The following is a 21,187-nucleotide window of genomic DNA, read 5'->3' as shown; positions in this document are numbered from 1 at the left end:
GGCCTTTCAGCACGTGGGCTTCTTCATACCATTGGGATCTTGGGGTACCAAGAGAATGAGAATGGAATCCGCAAGGCCTTTTATAAGTGTGTATGTATGTATATACATTTACTTTTCTTATTTCTTGAATGTACTAAGACTTTTTGTTTTGTTTTGTTTTTGAGACAGAATCTCACTCTGTCACCCAGGCTGGAGTGAAGTGGCGTGATCTCGGCTCACTGCAACCTCTGCCTCCTGGGTTCAAGTGATTCTCCTGCCTCAGCCTTCCCAATAGCTGGGATTACAGGCACATGCCATCACGCCCGGCTAATTTTTGTATTTTAGTAGAGACGGGGTTTCACCATGTTGTCCAGGCTGGTCTCAAACTCCTGACTTCAAGTGATCCAACCGCCTAGGCCTCCCAAAGTGTTGAGATTAGAGGCATGAGCCATTGTGCCTGGCCTTTTTTTTTGTTTTTTAAAGAGACAGGGTCTCACTCTGTTGCCTAGGCTGGAGTGCAGTGTTTCAATCATAGTTCATTGCGGCCTCAAACTCCTGGGCTCAAGTGATCCTCCCGTCTCAGCCTCCTGAGTAGTTGGGACTACAGGCATGTGCCAGCACACCTGGATAATTTTTGTATTTTATTATCTGTAGAGACAAGTTCTTGCTATTTTGCCCAGGCTGGTCTCGAACTCATGGCCTGAAGTGATCCTCCTGCCTTGGCCTCCCAAAGTGCTGGGATTACAGGAGTGAGGCATTGTGCCCAGCCCCTGTAAGACCTGTTGAAGCTGACACTCACAAATTGTACAGCATCGATTCTGCCTGTTGGTTGAAGCAAGTCATAGGGCTGGCTCTGATTCAGGGGCTGCGGAAATGAGTCTACTTGCTTTTTTTTTTTTTTTTTTGGGAGACTGAGTCTTTCTCTTTTGCCCAAGTTGGAGTGCAGTGGCAGGATCTGGGGTCACTGCAACCTCTGCCTCCTGAGTTCAAGCGATTCTTTGCCTCAGCCTCCCAGGTAGCTGGGATAACAGGCACATGCCACCACGCCCTGCTAATTTTTGTATTTTTGTAGAGATGGGATTTTGCCATACTGGTCAGGCTGATCTCGAACTCCTGACCTCAAGTGATCTGCCTGCCTCGGCCTTCCAAAGTGCTGGGATTATAGGCGTGAGCCACCGTACCTGGCCTACTCTATCTTCTGATGGGGGAATAGTGAAGTCACTTTGCAAAAAGACCTGCCAGAGGATAGACAAGCCAATTACAGATTTCCTAAGGCTCAAAAAGCACTGACCTTAAAAGCAAAGAGTGGCAAATCCAATTATTGTTGATCCTTGAACAATACGGGTTTGAACGGTGTGGGTCCACTTACATGTGTTTTTTTCAACCAAATTCAGGTTGAAAATACCATATTCACAGGATGCAAATTTCTGTATATGGAGGGCTGACACAGACATGTGAGTTCCACAGGGCCCACCGTGGGATTTGAGTATGTGTGGACTTGGGTATACAAGAGGGTCCCAGAACCAATCCCCCAAGTATACTGAAGGATGACTGTCCATTCACGTCAAAACTTCTGGCCAGGCACAGTGACTCATGCCCGTAATCCCAGCGTTTTGGGAGGCTGAGGTGGGAGGATTGAATCAGGCCAGGAGTTCAAGTTCAGCGTGGGCAACACAGCAAAATCTCATCTCTACAAAAAGTAAAAAATACAAAAAAGGCTGGGTGTGGTGGTGCATGCCTGCAGTCCCAGCTGCTCTGGAGGCTGAGGTGGGAGGTGGCAGATCTCTTGAGCCCAGGAGTTCAAGGTTACGGTGAGCTACGATCATGCCACTGGACTCCAGCTCCAGCCTGGGCGACAGTGTGAAACCCTGTCTCAAAATAAATAACATGCAAAGTTCTATTTCTGAACACACCCATTTGACAAAATGAAAAAGTAAGTTACAGACTAGGAGATGATATGAGTATATGTGGGAGTGTGTGTATATGTGTGTGTGTGTATATATATATATATATATTTTTTTTTAGACAGCATCTTGCTGCATCACACAGGGTGGAGTGCAGTGGTGTGATCATGGCTCATAGTGGCCTTAACCTCCTGGGCTCAAGTGATTCTCCTGCCCCAGCCTCCTTAGTAGCTGGGACTATAGGCATGCACCACCACACATGGCTAATTTTTAAAACTTTTTTTGTAGAGATGCGGTCTCGCTATGTTGCCCAGGCTGGTCTTGACCTCTTGACCTCAAGTGATCCTCCTACCTCATCCTCCCCAGGTGCTGTGATTATAGCCAGGCTGGGAGTTGATATTTACAACTTTAGTATACAGATGTGTAAAGAACTGTAAATCCTAAGAAAAAGGCCAACAACCCAGCAGGAAAGTGAGCAAAAGACATGATCAGGCAATTTACATAACAGAAAGAAATTCATTTAATTAATGAACCAATGAAAATTAAAAACAGTGGGATATGACTTTATACTCATAGACTATCTCAGCCCATGCAGGCTGCTGTAACAGAAGGCTTGAAAATGACAGAAATGTGTTTCTCACAGTTCTGGAGGCTGGGAAGTACAAGGTGAAGATCCTGCAGGTTGGATGTCTGGGGAGGGCCTGCGTTATAGACAGCTGTCTGTTTTCTGTAACCTCACGTGGCCAGAGGAGCAAAGGAGCTCTCCCAGGCCTCTTTCTTTTTCTTTTTTTTGAGACGGAGTCTCGCTCTGTTGCCCAGGCTGGAGTGCGGTGGTGTGATCTCAGCTCACTGCAACCTCTGCCTCCTGAGTTCAAGCGATTCTCCTGCCTCAGCCTCCCAAGTAGCTGGGACTACAGGCATGTGCCACCACGCCCAGCTAATTTTTGTATTTTTAGTAGAGACGGGGTTTCACCATGTTGACCAGGCTGTTCTTGAACTCCTGACCTCAGGTGATCCGCCTGACTTGGCCTCCCAAAGTGCTGGGATTACAGGCATGAGCCACTGTGCCCGGCTGCATAAGGGCACTGATCTCATTCATGAAAGGCACTGATCTCATTCATGAAGGCTCTGCCTTTGTAACCTAATCACCCCCAAAGGCCCCACCTATCGGGTTAGTATTTTAACATATGCGTTTTCCGGGGACATAAACATTTAGACCATAGCACAGACTAACAGAAATTTTATTATTTTATTATTTTAGTTTTTGGGGAGATAGTGTTTTGCTATATCGTCCAGGCTGGTCTCCAACTCCTGGTCTCAAGCGGATCCTCCTGCCTTAGCCTCCCGAGTGGCTGGGACTACAGGCACATGCCACCATACCCAGATAATTGTTTATTTTTGTAGAGATGAGAGTTTTGCTGTATTGCCCAGACTGGTCTTGAACTCCTGGGCTCATGGGATTCTCCTGCCTCAGGCTCCCAAAGTGCTGGGATGACAGGCATGAACCACCACACCTGGCTTCCACTTTATTTCTTAAAAGAAAATCTGAGGCAAACATAGCAAAATGTGATGATTCCTTAATTCTGGTGCTAGGTTTGCATTATTACTCAGTACTTTTCCATGTGCTAAAATATTTCATTAAAAATACATGAGTATCTTGAGAATGTCATAATTTTGGTCATGTAGGATGTTCTAAAAATAGCCATTTATACTTTAGCCAAGACTTGGAGTTTAACAAGATTTTTTGAACATAATTTCTACATTAGCTAATAAACGGGTCATCTTGGAATTGGTGGGTTATATTTGAGATTTCCTGGTGGAGTAAGTCTGTGGGAGAAGAAAATTGCATGTCGTGAATCCTTTTTTATTTGGAGGATACTCTTTAGAAATTGCCAGATGCAGGTCGGGTGTGACAGCTCACGCCTGTAATCCCAGCACTTTGGGAGGCCCAGGTGGGCAGATCACCTGCTGGTCAGGAGTTCAAGACTAGCCTGGCCAACATGGCAAAACCCTGTCTTTACTAAAAATACAAAAATTAGCGGGTGTGGTGGTGGGCGCCTGTAGTCCCAGCTACTCCTGAGGCTAAGCCGCGCTCCAGCCTGGGCGACAGAGTGAGACTCTGTCTAAAAAAAAAAAAAAAGAAAATGCTAGATGCATCAGATGCAGACTTTCGTGTGTTACATAAACTGGAAAATGGCCATTCACTGCTTTTCCCTCCCTTACTGCAGGAGATTTGCTCTGACCCATCTGAAGTCCATATGGCTCTGTATGATGAAGACCTCCTGAAAAATCCTTTCTATCTGGCTCTGCAAAAGTGGCGCCCCGACTTATGCAGCAAAGTGGCCCAAATCCATGGCATTGTAAGTGCACTGAGCCTCAGGATTGTCCTGAGGCATGAATGGTTCCAGACACGTGGTAGACTAAAGCTCAGTTTGGAGGGAGTTCGTTATAAACCCAGCTTAGCAAGCTCCCAGCAGTGTGCTTGGTCTGTGAGTGAGCAGCGGGGGGCCCCCGTGAGCCGCTCCTTCCAGGAAGCCTCCGGGGACTGCAGTCCAGGCTGTAATACTTTCTCTGAACTCCTGGCCCCTGCCTGTGGCTAACTGTGCCCTTTCGTGGAGCACCCCCAGTGACACTTGGTCTCACGCTGCAGTGCTCTCTTGTTTCTCTCTTGCCTATGGAGGCTTCTCCAGGGCTAAAATGAGTTGTGCTCTCTGGGGCCTCATGAGTCCTGGTCTGTCTGGGAGGTGGGTGCTCACCCTCATAGAATAAGGGACCGAGTAAACGAACTCATACACTGCTTTGAAAGGCTTTTCCAAAGGGAAATACCATGATGAAAGAACTTTTCTGGTAGAGGCCAAAACGTCAGAAGCCTTCAGGGGCAGCCAGGTAACAGGAATGAAAAGCAGGCAGGAGATGCTGTCGCCTGTCACGGTGGGGGCATCTGCCTGGACGGAGGGCGGGCTCCACGTTGTGGGTCTTTCCAGTTCTCAGGTCAGTGAACTTGGCGGGCATCCTACTTGGACAGCACTGGGGGACACAGTATCCTGGGTGCATTTGTGTCGTCTGTGGCCTCTGCTTGAGGAGTCTTCCTTCTTTTTGTCTGTTGTCCCCTACTCTCTCAAATGGATGTCCACTTCTCTTATCCCGTGGGGCAACTTTACTTAGGTATGTGAGGTGCCTGAGGGTTTGAACTGAAGGAGAAGTCAGGTTAGCTGAGTGTGGCTTCAGGTTCTCAGCATCCTCTCAGGGACGCCAGAATTGACTTTCATTTATTTTTATTTTTATTTATTAATTTTTTTGAGACAGAGTCTTGCTCTGTCACCCAGGCTGGAGTGTGGTGGCATGATCTCAGCTCACAGCAACCTCTGCCTCCCAGGTTCAAGCGATTCTCCTGCCTTGGCCTCCCAAGTAGCTGGGATTGCAGGTGTGTGCAACCACACCCAGCTAATTTTTGTGTTTTTACTAGAGATGGAGTTTCACCCATGTTGGCCAGGCTGGTCTCAAACTCCCGACCTCAGGTGATCCGCCCACGTTGGCCTCCCAAAGTGCTGGGATTACAGGCATGAGCCACCGTGCCTGGCCTGGACTTGACTTTCATTTTGCGCAGGCCAAGCTCTGCCATCAGAAACCGGGTTTCTTTTTTTTTTTTTTTTTTGAGACAGAATCTCACTCTGTTGCTCAGGCTGGAGTGCAGTGGCGCGATCTTGACTCTTTGCAACCTCTGCCTCCCGGGTTCAAGCGATTTGCCTCAGCCTCCTGAGTAGCTGGGATTACAGGCACAAGCCACCATGCCCGGCTAATTTTTTTTTTTTTTTTTGAGATGGAGCCTTGCTGTGTCACCCAGGCTAGAGTGCAGTGGCGCGATCTCGGCTCACTGCAACCTCTGCCTCCCAGGTTCAAGCGATTTTCCTGCCTCAGTCTCCCAAGTAGCTGGGACTACAGGCGTGTGCCACCATATCCAACTAATTTTTGTATTTTTAGTGGAGATGGGGTTTCACCATGTTGGCCAGGATGGTCTTGATCTCTTGACCTCGTGATCCACCCGCCTCGGCCCCCCAACGTGCGGGATTACAGGTGTGAGCTACCACACCCGGCCTAATTTTTGTATTTTTAGTAGGGACGGGGTTTCACCATGTTGTCCTGGCTGGTCTTGAACTCCTGGCCTCAAGTGATCCGCCTGCCTCCGTCTCCCAAAGAGAAGCTAGGTTTCTTGACATCTTTTCCAGTTTTTATGATTAGTTTTGTGATGCATATTTCTTCACCACAATCTTCTTACTTTAGATTTGAGAAGCCAAAAAGTTCATTATTTTAAAAATTAGAGAATATAGCTCTTTCCAAATAAAAATCTCATAAAATTCACCAAAGACATTCGTTGTCATCTCTTCATTTCACAGCAATTATTAAAAGCTGCTGTATACTAGACACTTTGCTTGATGGTGAGGATTCACCAAGAAACAGAAACACACATCACTATCTTTTTTTTTTTTTTTTTTTTTTTTTGAGATAGGGTCTTGCTCTGTTCCCCAGGCTGCCTAGAGTACAGTGACATGAACATGGCTCACTGCAGCCTCAAACCTCTAGACTCAAGCAGTCCTTCTGCCTCAGCCTCCTGAGTAGCTGGGACTACAAGCATGTGCCACCACGCCTGGCTGGTTTTTATTTTTTGTAGAGATGGGGTCTCACTATGTTACCCAGGTTGTTCTTGAGCTCCTGGCCTCAAGTGATCCTCCTGCTTCAGCCTCCCAAAGTGCTGGGATTACAGGTGCGAGCTGCCACGCCCGGCCCTAGATCACCATCTTTACCCTCATGGAGCTTAAATTCTAGTGTGAGAGATAGTCATTCACTGAGCGAGTGCCTACTAATTACGGTGGTGGTGAGTGTCGCAGAGGAAAAGTACGGGACGCAAGGCAGGCATGGATCAAGGAGGGCCTGGCCGTACTGCGGGAATATTTCCTCCCTTCCTGTCTTCGTTGTATGATATTTTAAACTACTGTCTATACAAGTGCATATTTTCATATATATCTTTATCTAGCTTTTTAGAAGTGTCACACTGTTGGCATAGTTATTTCTGTGGAAGCTCTTTGGGGAAGCTCTATCTTGCCCAGCATGGTGTTACTGAGCCCGGTGGCTGCCACTTCAGGCTTTTCTCTTTCTTTCTTTTCTTTTCTTTCTTTTTTTTTTTTTTTTTTGTTTTTTTTTTTTGAGACAGAGTCTCACTGTGTTGCCAAGGCTGGAGTATAGTGGCTCTATCTGGGCTTGCTGCAACCTTTGCCTCCCGGGTTTAAGCGATTCTCCTGCCTCAGCCTACCAAGTAGCTGGGATTACAGGCACCCACCACCATGCCTGACTGATGTTTGTATTTTTAGTAGAGATGGGGTTTCACCATGTTGACCAGGCTTGTCTTGAACTCGTGACCTCAAGTGATCCACCTGCCTCGGCCTCCCAAAGTGCTGGAATTGCAGGCGTGAGCCACTGCGTCCGGCCTAACTTTTGTAATTTTTGTAGAGACGGGGTTCTCAACTTCTTGCCCAGGCTGGCCTTGAACTCAGGCAGTCTTCCTGCCTTGGCCTCCCAAAGTGCTGGGTTTACAGGTATGAGCCACCATGCCTGGCCAACTAAGTGCTTTTCAGCTACAAGTCATGGGATCCCACTCAAGCCCACTTTAGCAAAACAGGGATTTTGAATGAACTTTTCTGCCTTATCGCCTTCCTTTCGGGGACACCGGAGAATGGAGATTCTTCTTAGGCTGTGCCATCTGGGGTTCCCCCACAGAACCCCAGACCCTCAGTCCAGCTCCTCCTGAGATCCAGGCCATCCACAAGGAACTGCTGGGGTCCACATGGGGCAGCAGTGAGCCTCTGGTCTTCCTCAGCCTTGTTTGGTGGACTTGAATCAGTGAGGTTGCCAGGCATGTGGGCGCAGGCCTGTAGTCCCAGCTACTCAGGAGGCTGAGGCAGGAGGATCGCTGGCCCAGGAGCTCTGGGATGTCGTGAGCTATGCTGACTGCATCTCCACACTAAGTTTGGCATCAATATGGTGACCTCCCAGGAGTGGGGGACCACCATGTTGCCCAAGGAGGGGTGAACACTGCCATGTTGGAAATGGAGCAGGTCAAAACTCCCATGCTTTGCCGGGTGCAGTGGCTCATGCCTGTAATCCCAGCACTTTGGGAGGCCAAGGCAGGCGGATCATTTGAGGTCAGGAGTTCAAGACCAGCCTGGCCAACATGGTGAAACCCCATATCTACTAAAAATACACAAATTAGCCAGATGTGGTGGTGTGCACCTGTAATCCCAGCTGCTTGGATGGCTGAGGCATGAGAACCTATTGAATCCTGGAGGCGGAGGTTGCAGTGAGCCGAGATTGCACCACTGCACTCCAGCCCAGGCGACAGAGCAAGACTCTATCTCAAACAAACAAACAAAAAACAAAAAAAACCTCCTGTGCTGATCAGTAGTGGGATTGCACCTCTAAGTAGCCACTGCACTCCAGCCTGGGCAACATAGTGAGACCCCATCTCTAAAAAAAAAGAAAAAGAGAAAAGAATCAGGGAGGCCAGCTTCTCAGCAGAAATCAGCAGAGTGCAGGAGCTGCCATCACTGTCACACCGGTCAGGTTTGCTGGCCCATGCCGGCCCCCTCTTGTCCGTGTGATGAGGGACATGGACCCACACCTGTCCAGTCCGCAGTTGTGCTCTACGTATGTTTATGGATTGAAAGAAAAAGTCGAATATCTTGATGGTCTCCAGGAAAATGCCATCCTTTCTGTCACCTCTAAGGGATCCCCGTGGCCTCAGCAGTTGAATACCAAATGTCTTTCCATGAAGTTTGGACATTGTACCAACTTTATTTCATTTTTAATATTTTGGTAAAGATGGAGTCTCACTGTGTTGCCCAGGCTGGTCGTAACCTTGTACCAAGTTTGACTGCCCTTGAGTCTGCCCTGGAGATCAGAGTCCTTTATCAGGCTCCAAAAAATGTGAAATCACTTAAAAACATGTCTCGGCCAGGCATGGTGGCTCACGCCTGTAATCCCAGCACTTTGGGAGGCCGAGGCAGGCAGATCACTAGGTCAGGAGTTCAAGACCAGTCTGGCTAACATAGTGAAACCCCGTCTCTACTAAAAATACAAAAAATTAGCCGGGCGTGGTGGCGGGCGCCTATAATCCCAGCTACTGGGGAGGCTGAGGCAGGAGAATCGCGTGAACCGGGGAGGCGGAAGTTGCAGTGAGCTGAGATCACGCCACTGCACTCCAGCCTGGGCAACAGAACGAGACTCCATATCAAAAAAACAAACAAAACAAACAAACAAAAAAAGTGTCTCCCTCAGAGTGAACTGCACCACGCTTCTCCCTGCGTCCAAGCTGCTGGGCCGCCTCATCTCCGTGTGGCCCTGCAGCAGTGTGTGTGGGGCAGCTGAGGGTGCAGCTTGACTGCTCCTTCCCTCCCCCGCCACCCCTGTCCCCGCCCCCGCCCCACCACGCCTCAAGGCGCCTTCCTTCCCAGGTGTTCCTTTTGTGGGGATGTCCCCACATCCAGGCAGGTGTCTCCTTCCTGCCCTCCTCTGCTATCTGATTGGACAGTGGAAGCGCTTTCTCCTGTGCTCACCCAGATTTCAAATTTCAATCTCAGAGGCCCGTGACACCCCCACTGCTTCTAAAAGTCACCGCTGTGCTTACAACTATCCGGCTAATTACACACCTGCGGCGTCCTCAGAGCAGGCTGGGCAGGTCTGCGTCCCTGGGGCTTTAGTGCAGGGTTGAAAGTCCTCTAGGTTTCCCAGGTGCACCAGGAGACTGGCCCCTTTGCCTACAAGAAAAACAAAAATTTCAAAGGAGATTGAACTTGGTCCTTTTATTGAGGTGTCTGATTTAATGGGGTAAATAGGCTCCGGGGGCCTAGTCTGGGAGCCTAGCGGCATGTCTTGTAAGCCCCAGGAACTGACTTTCATCCAAGCTAAGGTCGCTGAGACTCCTGCTCCAGTTCTCAGGATTTATTTAGTATAGATGCTTCCAACAAGCCGTGGCCATCCACTCCACGCCAGGCACCGTGCCAGGTTTCAAGGTTACACGATCAGTGGGGAACTTGGCACGCCTTCAGGGAATTCCAGAAACAGGCCATTTGCAGGCCAGAGGAATGAGTGTCAGGACAGAAGGCAGTGTGGGCAGTTGTGGAGTGCTTAATCCAGCCTGGGGAGGAGGCAGGAGGGCGCCCTGGAGTATGTGCCACTCAGGCAGATTCTTGCCTTTTATTTGACTTTTCTTTCCTTCTTTCTTTATTTTGAAATGGGGTCTTGCTCTGTCACCTACGCTGGAGTATAGTGGCGTGATCTTGGCTCACTGCAACCTCCGCCTCCTCGGCTCAAGTGATCCTCCTGTCTTAGCCTCCTAGGTAGCTGGGACTACAGGCATGCACCACCATGCCTGGCTAATTTTTGTATTTTTTGTAGAGACGGGGTTTTGCCCTGTCTCCCAGGCTGGTCTCGAACTCCTGGTCTCAAGTGATCTACCCGCCTCAGCCTCCCAAAGTGCTGTGATTACAGGTGTGAGCCACCGCGCCTGTCTCCTTTTGTTTTTCCCCATAAAATGCAGCTCCAGCTCCTGCAGGACATCCCCCCTACACCCCCGCCACCAACGCTACCCCCAGAATGGAGTTTCACTCTTGTAGCCCAGGCTGGAATGCAGCAGTGCGATCTCGGCTCACTGCAACCTCCGCCTCCCGGATTCAAGCAATTCTCCTCCCTCAGCCTCCTGAGTAATTAGGATTACAAGCAGCCGCCACCACGCCCGGCTAATTTTTGTATTTTTAGTAATAGAGATGGGTTTTGCCATGTTGGCCAGGCTAGTCTCAAACTCCTGACCTCAGGGGATCCACCTGCGTCAGCCTCCCAAAGTGTTGGGATTACAGGCGTGAGCCACCACACCTGGCCTTTCTTTAATTACTGTTATTTTAAAAATTCTTTCTAAAGGGGCTAGAATAAACCATTTTTTGGTTAAGCCTTGAAATTTCCAGGTCCCCACCTTCTAGTCTACACAGTAACTCTGAACTTTGTCTATGCTGATAACTGAAAAGTCTTTGCCGGCAGTAAAAACTCCACAGCTACTCCAGAAGTAGTTTGAAGCCCCCTAAGGGATAGCCCGGAGGCTGCTGGCCTAGCTGCCTACCCCCCATCCCAGGTGACTCCTCCCCCGTCTCAGCAAGATTGCTGTGGGGATGGGTGGAGCCTGAGAGCCCAGCGTTGGCTTCTGCTTGCTATGAAATGCTCTGGGCAGCAGGGGCCTCTCTCTTTCTTGGCATAGGAGGAACTAGAGCTCCTTTTTGTGTCTGCCAGAAAACTGGTTGGGGAAAGGGTTGGTCCTGAGGGCCCCCAATTTACCCAGCAAACATGCACTGGCACCTGCCTTGTGTCCAGCAGTGTGCTTGACAGTGGGGATACAGTGAATGGGGCCAGGCATGCGTTATGCAAGTCGGGGAGGTGGAGAAGGTGACGCAAACAAGCGGGCAGCATGTGGGCACAGTGGGGCAGAGTTCTCTGAGGCCCCTTAGAACTTCCTGCTTCCGAGGCCAGGCGTGGTGGCTCACGCCTGTAATCCCAGCACTTTGGGAGGCTGAGGCGGGCGGATCACAAGGTCAGGAGATCGAGACCATCCTGGCGAACACGGTGAAACCCCATCTCTACTAAAAATACAAAAAATTAGCTGGGCGTGGTAGTGGGCGCCTGTAGTCCCAGCTACTCGAGAGGCTGAGGCAGGAGAATGGCGTGAACCCGGGGGGCGGAGCTTGCAGTAAGCTGAGATCGCACCACTGCAATCCATCCTGGGTGACAGAGTGAGACTCCGTCTCAAAAAAAAAAAAAAAAAAAGTTCCTGCTTCCCAGAGGCCAGATGAAGGCCCTCCAGCCACGGCCCTTCCTTGAATGGGATGGTGTGAGTCCTTCATGCTGCAGCTGGAGGGAGGCCATCTCTGACTTCAAGCATTAAACACCTGAGGACTGGCTCTTTAGATCCCATTGCCTGTGGCCCACTTTGGCCTCTAGGATCTTCTTTGTCTGCCAACTGCAATGGTGAGGCCACTTGGGAGCCTTGAGGTCGTTTCTTCTAGCCTAATATCTAAGGGCCTCCCTTTATTTTAATTTTTTATTACATTTCAGATTATTATGTTTAATTTCAAACATATAAAGGTAGAAAGAATAATACAATGGACCAAGCACAGTGGCTCATCACTGTCATCCCAGCACTTTGGGAGGCCAAGGTGGAAGGATCACTTGAGACCAGGGATTCAAGACCAGCTTGGACAACATAGTGAGATCTCATCTCTACTTAAAAAAAAAAAAAATGCTGGTCATGGTGGTGTGCACCTGTTGTCCCAGTTACTTACGAGGCTGAGGCAGGAGGATGGCTTGAGCCCAGAGGTTGAGGGTGCAGTGAGCTATGATTGCGCCACTGCACTCCAGCCTGGGTGACAGAGTGAGAACCTGACTCTAAAAAAAAAAAAAAAAGGCAATAATAATAATAATAGCATGGCTGACCACGGTCTCATATGTAAAGATATCATGTTCAGGAAACTGTGAGGTAAATCACTCTGTAATCTAACTGTATAGCATATAAGAATGCACTCTTGGCCGGGCACAGTGGCTCATGGCTGTAATCCCAGCACTTTGGAAGACTGAGGCAGGCAGATCGCTGGAATCCAGGAGTTCGCGACCAGCCTGGGCAACATGGTAAAACCCTGTCTCTACTAAAGAAACAAAAAATGAAAACAAAAACAGAACAGAAAAATTAGCTGGGCGTGGTGGTGCACGCCTATATTCCCAGCTACTTGGGAGGCTGAGGTGGGAGGATCACCTGGGCCTGGGAGGCAGAGGTTGCAGTGAGCTGAGATCGTGCCACTGCACTCCAGCCTGGGTGAGAGAGCAAGACCCTGTCTCCAAAAAAAAAAAAAAAAAAAGCGTAACGAAAAGAGTAGAAGGAAACCATCATCCATCATCCATGTGAAGTGTTCTTATTATTTATTTATTTATTTTTTTTAAAGACAGAGTCTTGCTCTGCAGCCCAGGCTGGAGTAGTGCAATGGTGTGATCTCAACTCACTGCAACCTCCACCTCCTGGGCTGAAGCACAGCCTCCTGAGTAGCTGGGATTACAGGCAAGTGCCACCACGCCTGGCTAATTTTTGTATTTTTAGTAGAGCCAGGATTTTGCCATGTTGGCCAGGCTGGTCTCGAACTCCTGACCTCAAGTGATCCGCCTGCCTTGGCCTCTCAAAGTGCTACGATTACAGGTGTGAGCCACCGCCCGGCCATGTTTCTTTTTTGAATGGTGGGAGAATGTGTGATTTTTTTTAGCTTCCCCTTTTTTTTTTTTTTTGAGAGTCTCACTCTGTCGCCCAGGCTGGAGTGCAGTGGCGCGATCTCGGCTCACTGCAAGCTCCGCCTCCCGGGTTCACGCCATTCTCCTGCCTCAGCCTCTCTGAGTAGCTGGGACTACAGGTGCCCGCCACCACGCCTGGCTAATTTTTTTTGTATTTTTAATAGAGACGGGGTTTCACCGTGGTCTCGATCTCCTGACCTCGTGATCCGCCCACCTCGGCCTCCGAAAGTGCTGGGATTACAAGCATGAGCCACCGCGCCCAGCCTTAGCTTCCCTTTTCTGTACTTTCCAAGTGCTCCTCTCTCCGTCTGGACTTGTCCCTGAGCCCCTGGGTCCTTGTAACTGCACTGTTAAGAATAGAGAGGGAGCCTGGGGCCACTAGCTTTGGGCGGGGGGGACTCAGTGAGTGTGGGAAGGAGCTGTCAGCCTCCACATCTGAAGGTGGAGAAGGATTTGTACTGTTCACCTCCTCCCTCTGCCTGTGGTGGGGCGAGGCTGATTCCATCACAACAGCAACAACAACAACAACAGCAGCAGCAGATCAACTCAGCTGGCAGCCACTGTGGCCGTGTTGTCAAGGGACCTCGGGCATTCTCTCTGCCAGCAGGTCCCGCTGTGTGTCCAGCTGGAGCACCTTTGGGCACACCCTGTTCTGCTGAAGTGGTAAATGGCACGTCTGTCTAATGTTCCGCCGAATTGTTTTTTCCAGGTCTTAGTACCCTGCAAGGGAAGCCTGTCGAGCAGCATCCAGTCTACTTGTCAGTTTGAGTCCTACATTTTGATACCTGTGGAAGAGCATTTTCAGACCTTAAATGGAAAGGTATTAATTTCTTGGTGGATCAGCCAGGGTCACCTACTTGGTGTTTGGGGCCAGAGGGGAGGGAAGAGAGTCCTGTTCTCAGCCTTTCACAGCTACTGGCAATGGTGGCATTTGACACACACTGCAGCCCCATGGGGGCCTGGAGGGACCCTGCCTTTGTGGTGGAGGAAAGGGAGGTGGTGACAGTAAGCGGGACCCCAGCTGCTGCCTTGGAGGCCGGGAGGCGCCAAGCATCTCTCCCTGAGCCCGTGATGGGGTTTCTGCCATGTGTCGCTGGAACACCTCCTTCTTGCTGATGTCCGAGCCAGAGGAAGTTGTTTTATCCCAGTGCCATGAAAAGCTTGTCAGTTTCTTGGCCCCGAATAGGACATCAGGGATGAATATTTTAGTTTTTAAAAGCTTTTTGTTTCAGCTGGGCATGGTGGCTCATGCCTATAATCCTAGCACTTTGGGAGGCCGAAGCAGGAGAATCACTTGAGGCCAGGAGTTTGAGACCAGCCTGGACAACATAGCGAGACCCCATCTCTGCCAAAAATAAAAATAAAAAATTTAGCCAGGCGCGATGGTGTGTGCTTATAGTCCCAGCTACTTGGGAGGCAGAGGTGGGAGAATCACTTAAGCCGAGGAGTTTGAGCTTGCAGTAAGCCATGATTGTGCCACCGCACTGTAGCCTGGGCAGCAGAGCGAGACCCTGTCTCAAAAACAAAACAAAACAAAAAACTACCCAAAACACAATCTTTTTGTTTTGAAATAATTTCAAATGTTTTAGTAAAGTTGAAAAAACTCTTAAACATGCTTCTCCCTAAACTGTTAACGTTCTTGCCACACTGGTTTTATTGCTGTCTCTCGATACATATTATTATTATTATTTTGAATCTTTTTTTTTTGTTTGTTTTTTGAGGCAGAATCTTGCTCTGTCACCAGGCTGGAGTGCAGTGGTGCGATCTTGGCTCACTGCAACCTCCACCTCCTGGGTTCAAGCGATTCTCCTGCCTCAGTCTCCCGAGTAGCTGGGACTACAGGCGCGTGCCACCATGCCTAGCTAATTTTTTTTTTTTTTTTTTTGAGGCGGAGTCTCACTCCAGCCCAGGCTGGAGTGCAGTGGCACTATCACGGCTCACTGCCAGCTCCGCCTCCCAGGTTCACGCCATTCTCCTGCCTCAGCCTCCCGAGTAGCTGGGACTATAGGCGCCCACCACTGCGCCTGGCTAATTTTTTGTATTTTTTAGTAGAGACGAGGTTTTAACCGTGTTAGCCAGTATGGTCTCGATCTCCTGACCTTGTGATCCACCCGCCTCGGCCTCCCAAAGTGCCAGGATTATAGGCGTGAGCCATGGCGCCCGGCCTAATTTTTGTATTTTTAATAGAGACGGGGTTTCACCATGTTGGCTAGGATGGTCTTGATATCTTGACCTTATGCTCTGCCTGTCTCGGCCTCCCAAAGTGCTGGGATTATAGGCATGCGCCACTGTGCCCGGCCTGAATCTTTTGAAAGTAAGTTGCAGGCACTGTGCCCTTTAGCCCAAGACAGTTCAGTGTGTATTTCCCAAGAACAGGCATTCTGTTATGTAACCACAACGCAGTGATCACACTCAGATAATTTAGCATTGATAGAATGTTCTCCAACATATTGTCCTCATACAGTCTGTGCTGATTATACCAATTATATCTTTCATAGCAAAAAAAAAATTTTTCTTCTTCTTAGCTCTAGAATCACATAGTGCATTTTTTTTTTTTTTTTGAGGCGGAGTCTCACTCTGTCGCCCAGTCTGGAGTGCAGTAGCTCGATCTCAGCTCACTGCAACCTGCGCCTCCTGGGTTCAAGCGATTCTCCTGCCTCAGCCTCCTGAGTAGCTGGGACTGCAAGCACCCGCCACCATGTCCGGCTAATTTTTTTGTATTTTTAGTAGAGACGGGGTTTCACCGTATTAGCCAGGCTGGTCTCAAACTCCTGACCTCAAATGATCCACCCACCTTGGTCTCCCAAAGTGCTTGGATTACAGGCATGAGCCACTGCACCCGACCTGGATCCTTTTTAAACGTTGCAACAGAAAAAACATTGAGCTTTTTCTTTAGTAGAAGAAATCCTGTGTTCTTTGTGAAAAGAAAAAGTAAGAAAGCTCTCCTTATCTAAGAGATGGAAGTAATCTGGTGCTGCCAGTGTGGCCAGGGCTGAATCCCACCTGCTACTCCCTGCACGGCTCACTGTGGTCATGGCCGGGTGTTGGGGGCAGACCAGCTGCACAAAGCCCGACTCCTGTCCTCTTTGTAGGTCTGGGTGTCCAAAAGAGAATAAATCATTAAGCTGACCGACAGCTGGGGTGAGCAGATCTCTAGCAGGAAAACAGCAGTGTGTCTTGTGAGCCACGGGGCAGAGCAGATGCACTGACAACCCAGTGCTTCCTTTCCCTGTCACAGCGCCACAAGCCTCAGCTGCCGCATCTGAACACAGCCCCTGCCCCAGTGAGGACAGTGTGGCCGGGCTTCCCTGACTATGGGGATGCCGGGAAAAACAGGGCCATTCCTGAATGGGAATAAAATCTCCCTCTCTCAGAACCTACCTGCTTCCGCTTTAAAAGCAAAACAAAACAAAACAACACATACCCCGTGGTTAACATCAACAGTGAAAAAAGCTGACATCATGTGCCTTCCAACAGGATACACAGAGAGAGATAAAGCACCCCTTTCAGGGCATTACTATCAGAAACATGTAACTGTAAAACTGTAATCTAATTGTCAGGAAACATCAGACAAACCCTCCCAAACACATGGAGGGAGAGTCTGCAGTACACAACAAAAATGTCAACGTCGTGAGAGGCAAAGAAAGACCGAGGCACTGTTCCAAATGAAGGAAACTAGAAAGATGAACAAATGCACCGTGTGGGCCAAGTGTGGTGGCTCACGCCTGTAATCCCAGCACTCCGGGAGGCCAAGGCGGGCAGATCACCTGAGGCCGGGAGTTCGAGACCAGCCTGGCCAACATGGCAAAACCATGTCTCTACTAAAAATATAAAAATTAGCTGGGCGTGATGGTGGGTGCCTGTAGTGCCAGGTACTCGAGGCTGAGTCAGGAGAATTGCTTGACCCTGGGAAGCAGAGGTTGCAGTGAGCCGAGGTTGCACCACTGCACTCCAGCCTGGGTGATGGAGTGAGACTCTGTCTCAAATAGAAATGATTCAGGTATCTTGGCCAACAAAGAGGAAACATTTTAGTATCAAAACAAGCAAAACAGGAGAGTATTTGTGCCCCAGCAAACTCACACTGGGGTGAAGGCCGTAGGGTCTGGTTAAGTGCTGCATCGGGGGCCAGGCTGAGAGTGGGATGTGGTTGCCCCGGCTGCTGGTGCAGTGATGACTTTCTTGTTTCCAGGATGTCTTTATACAAGGGAACAGGATTAAATTAGGAGCTGGTTTTGCCTGTCTTCTCTCAGTGCCCATTCTCTTTGAAGAAACTTTCTACAATGAAAAAGAAGAGAGTTTCAGCATCCTGTGTATAGCCCATCCTTTGGAAAAGAGAGAGAGTTCAGGTATTCTGGGAGAAAAAACCCTTTTCTCCTGTTTTAGAGAAATGTGTTTGTTGAACTTGTTCCTGACTTAGCTGTCGAAAGGTTAAACAAGGCTGGGTATGGTGGCTTGCGCCCGTAATCCCTGCACTTTGGGACGCCAAGGCGCAAGGATCACTTGAGGCCAGGAGTTCAAAACTAGCCTGGACAACATAGTGAGACCCTGTCTCTATAAAAAAATAAAAAACATCAAGCTGGGCATGGTGGCTCACCCCTGTAATCCGAGCACTTTGGGAGGCTGAGGCAGGCAGATTACTTGAGGCCAGGAGTTCAAGATCAGCCTGGCCAACATGGTGAAAGCCCATCTCCACTAAAAATATAAAAATTAGCTAGGTGTGGTGGTGTGCACCTGTAATCCCAGCTACGCGGGAGGCTGAGGCAGGAGAATTGCTTGAACCCAGAAGGCGGAGTTTGCAGTAAGCTGAGATCACGCTGATGTACTCTATCCTGGGTGACAGAGTGAGAGTCTGTCTCAAAAATAAAAAGTTGGCAGGGCGCGGTGGCTCATGCCTGTAATCCTAGCACTTTGGGAGGCCGAGGTGGGTGGATTACCTGAGGTCAAGAGTTCAAGACCAGCCTGACCAACATGGGGAAACCCCGTCTCTACTAAAAATACAAAAAAAGTAGCCAGGTGCAGTGGTGTGTGCCTGTAATCCCAGCTACTCAGGAGGCTGAGGCAGGAGAATCACTTGAACCCGGGAGGCAGAGGTTGCGGTGAGCCGAGATCACACCACTGCATTCCAGCCTGGGCTACAGAGTGAGACTTTGCCTCAAAAAAAAGATAAAAAGTAAAAAAATAAAAAAATTAGCCGGGCATGGTGGCGCATGCCTGTAGTCTCAGTTACTCAAGAGGCTGAGGTGGGAGGGTCACTCGAGCCTAGGAATTCAAGGCTGCACTGAGCCATGATCACACCACTGCACTCTAGCGTGGGCTGTAGAGCAAGACCCTATCTCCAAAAACAATAAAATAAATTATTATTTAATTATTTTTGAGATGGAGTCTTGCTCTCTTGCCAAGCTGGAGTGTGGTGGCGCAATCTCGGCTCACTGCAGCCTCCAGCTCCCAGGTTCAAGTGATTCTCCTGTCTCAGCCTCCTGAGTAGCTGGGATTACAGGTGCCCGCCACCACACCCAGCTGATTTTTGTATTTTTAGTAGAGACGGGGTTTCACCATGTTGGCCAGGATGGTCTTGATCTCTTGACCTCAAGATCCGCCCGCCTCAGCCTCCCAAAGTGCTGGGATTACAGGCAGGAGCCACTGCGCCCGGCCAATAAATTATTTTTTAATAAAGGTTAAACATCCTGGAAAATATTCAAGAGCCACATGGAGACCTATATAATTGTTTCCAGTGGTTCCTGCTAGAACTTAAAGTCACTGGGCTAAGGAGGTGTCGATCGGGGATGCTGTTGCACAGGTCGGGCATTGCACAATTCCAGGAGGCAGCATTCACATAGACCTCAGCCTACCTGTGATCAACCTAGGATGTGACTGTTGCCCCCATGAGTTGTGCAAAGCAGTAACCCCAGCTTTGTCTCTGGGTGTCAGCTTCAGGGCTGTCTCTTATAGCGCCCAGCCCCAGCATTGTGCCTCTTTGAGATATCGTTATTTTTAATAAATAATAATTCTTCATTTGCCCCAGAAAATTGAGATAACAGTGTGCTACATGCACACTGATGCTCTTATTGTCAGGAATTGGGGTCTTGCCCATGGTCCCAGATAGTGTGGTTTTGTCCCAGGAAGAGGCCATGAGAGGACCAGGCTCTCTGGACTCCAGGGTGTCCTGTAACTGGGCTGTTCTTGTGCAGTGCCTTGAAATAAGGTCATTTGCTCTCCTCCCCAGAGGGCCTAGACCCTGTAGGATAGGACAGAGTCAGGAACCAGCAGAGGCTTCAGCCGGCCTGACCTGTTTCTTTTTCAGAAGAGCCTTTGGCACCCTCAGATCCCTTTTCCCTGAAAACCATTGAAGATGTGAGAGAGTTCTTGGGAAGACACTCTGAGCGATTTGACAGGAACATCGCCTCTTTCCACCGAACATTCCGAGAATGCGAGAGAAAGAGCCTCCGTCACCACATAGTCAGTAGCTGTGCGGTCCTCTGCCTGGCGTGCCCTGTCTTGGTTCAGTGCAGGGCGCCGGGAGCCCTCAGTTCCCTCTGGAACTGCCTGGTGCTGCCTCACTGTTTGAAGTCTTTTAAAAATGTTTCTTTCTAACTATAAAAGTAGTTTAACCGGGCATGGTGGTACAAGCCTGTCTTCCCAGCACTTTGGGAAGCTGAGATGGGAGGATCTCTTGAGGCTGGGAGCTCAAGACCAGCCTGGGCAACATAAAAAGACCCCATTGCTACAGAAAATACAAAAATTAGCCAGGCGTGGTGGCATGCTCCCAGCTACTTGGGAGGCCGAGGTGGGAGGATGACTTTAGCCCAGGAGTTTGAGACTGCAGCATGCTATAGTCATACTACTGCACTCTACTCTGGGCGACAAAGTGATACCCTGTCTCTAAAAAAAAAAAAAAAACCAAGTGGTACAGTCAGGGGGAAGTATAAAAATGAGTATTATTATCCTCTGTGTTAACCCCCAAGGGGAAGTTTCTCCTGCTTTTAATGCGTATACACCTAAGAAAAAAGCTGAGAAAAATCATGTAATTGACTTGATAAAGCTTGCGTTAACACTTGAAGCTCTGGGCGTGTTACCCGCTCCAGCTCCCCTGTCATGGCCTCGCTGGTAAGGGTGGCCTGTCCCTCTGCTCTATGTGGTTTAGGATTCAGCGAATGCTCTCTACACCAAATGTCTCCAGCAGCTTCTGAGGGACTCTCACCTGGTAAGCAGCAGGACTTCTGAGAGGGAGAATTGCGGTGCACCCCCATGCAAATCCAAGCCCTTTCACTGTGCTTTTCTTGCCTTCTAGAAAATGCTCGCCAAGCAGGAGGCCCAGATGAGCCTGATGAAGCAGGCAGTGGAGGTGAGGGTGGGGTGGAGTGGCTGGGAGGCACACCCTGTTGCCTGCTCACACCCTGAATGGCGTCTGTTGATTCCACAGATATACGTCCATCATGAAATTTATGACCTGATCTTTAAATACGTGGGGACCATGGAGGCAAGCGAGGTAGGTTCTCAGTTATTATCACCCAAGATGGAAGCCTTCTTCTGTGCTTTTTGAGAAATTTGAAGGTTCGTTAAAATCTGTTGTTAGGATGCTGCCTTTAACAAAATCACAAGAAGCCTTCAAGATCTTCAGCAGAAAGATATTGGTGTGAAATCGGAGTTCAGGTAAGAGTTTGCACCTCAGCGGCTTGGTGTCCTCAGAGGCGGGTGCTGTCTTTTCCCGGAAGCAGGCCCTCTTGGTGGCAGAGGTGACATGCTGGTTTGACGTGGTTAGTTCTGAGGAGCCGTGCAGTTACTTGCAACCAAAGATAAAGGGCTGCCCTTTACAGGTGACTGTGGCCGTCCCCCTCCCGCACTGTGCACCAGCATGCCGGCTGGATGGGAGCCGCTGGGCACAGGGTTTTGTGCAGCTGGTTCCCAAGTGGGCATGTAATTTGCCCACGTGGGTTCTG

At 49.4% G+C, this 21,187-nt stretch overlaps 1 protein-coding gene across 5 annotated transcripts in view; it reads left to right on the top strand.

Annotated features, from left to right (window-relative positions):
* ANKRD27 (ankyrin repeat domain 27) overlaps positions 1–21,187 on the top strand; it is a 79,510-nt gene that overhangs the window by 12,199 nt on the left and 46,124 nt on the right. For 4 of the 5 annotated variants that reach the window (XM_055237099.2, XM_055237096.2, XM_063614051.1 and 1 more), the window contains 8 exons: positions 4,112–4,243; positions 13,960–14,070; positions 17,440–17,596; positions 19,552–19,706; positions 20,392–20,451; positions 20,539–20,592; positions 20,671–20,736; positions 20,824–20,900. In XM_055237099.2, coding sequence (XP_055093074.1) covers positions 4,142–4,243; positions 13,960–14,070; positions 17,440–17,596; positions 19,552–19,706; positions 20,392–20,451; positions 20,539–20,592; positions 20,671–20,736; positions 20,824–20,900 — 782 coding nt within the window. In that variant the 5' untranslated portion in view covers positions 4,112–4,141. Of the gene's footprint in view, positions 1–4,111; positions 4,244–13,959; positions 14,071–17,439; positions 17,597–19,551; positions 19,707–20,391; positions 20,452–20,538; positions 20,593–20,670; positions 20,737–20,823; positions 20,901–21,187 lie in introns of those variants that run through there. The other variant, XM_063614053.1, reaches the window with a different exon arrangement.

Source organism: Symphalangus syndactylus, chromosome 13 (assembly GCF_028878055.3).
Source record: "Symphalangus syndactylus isolate Jambi chromosome 13, NHGRI_mSymSyn1-v2.1_pri, whole genome shotgun sequence".
NCBI lineage: Eukaryota > Metazoa > Chordata > Mammalia > Primates > Hylobatidae > Symphalangus > Symphalangus syndactylus.
Note: the sequence above shows the minus strand (reverse complement) of the source record. Positions and strands in the feature narration are given on the sequence as shown.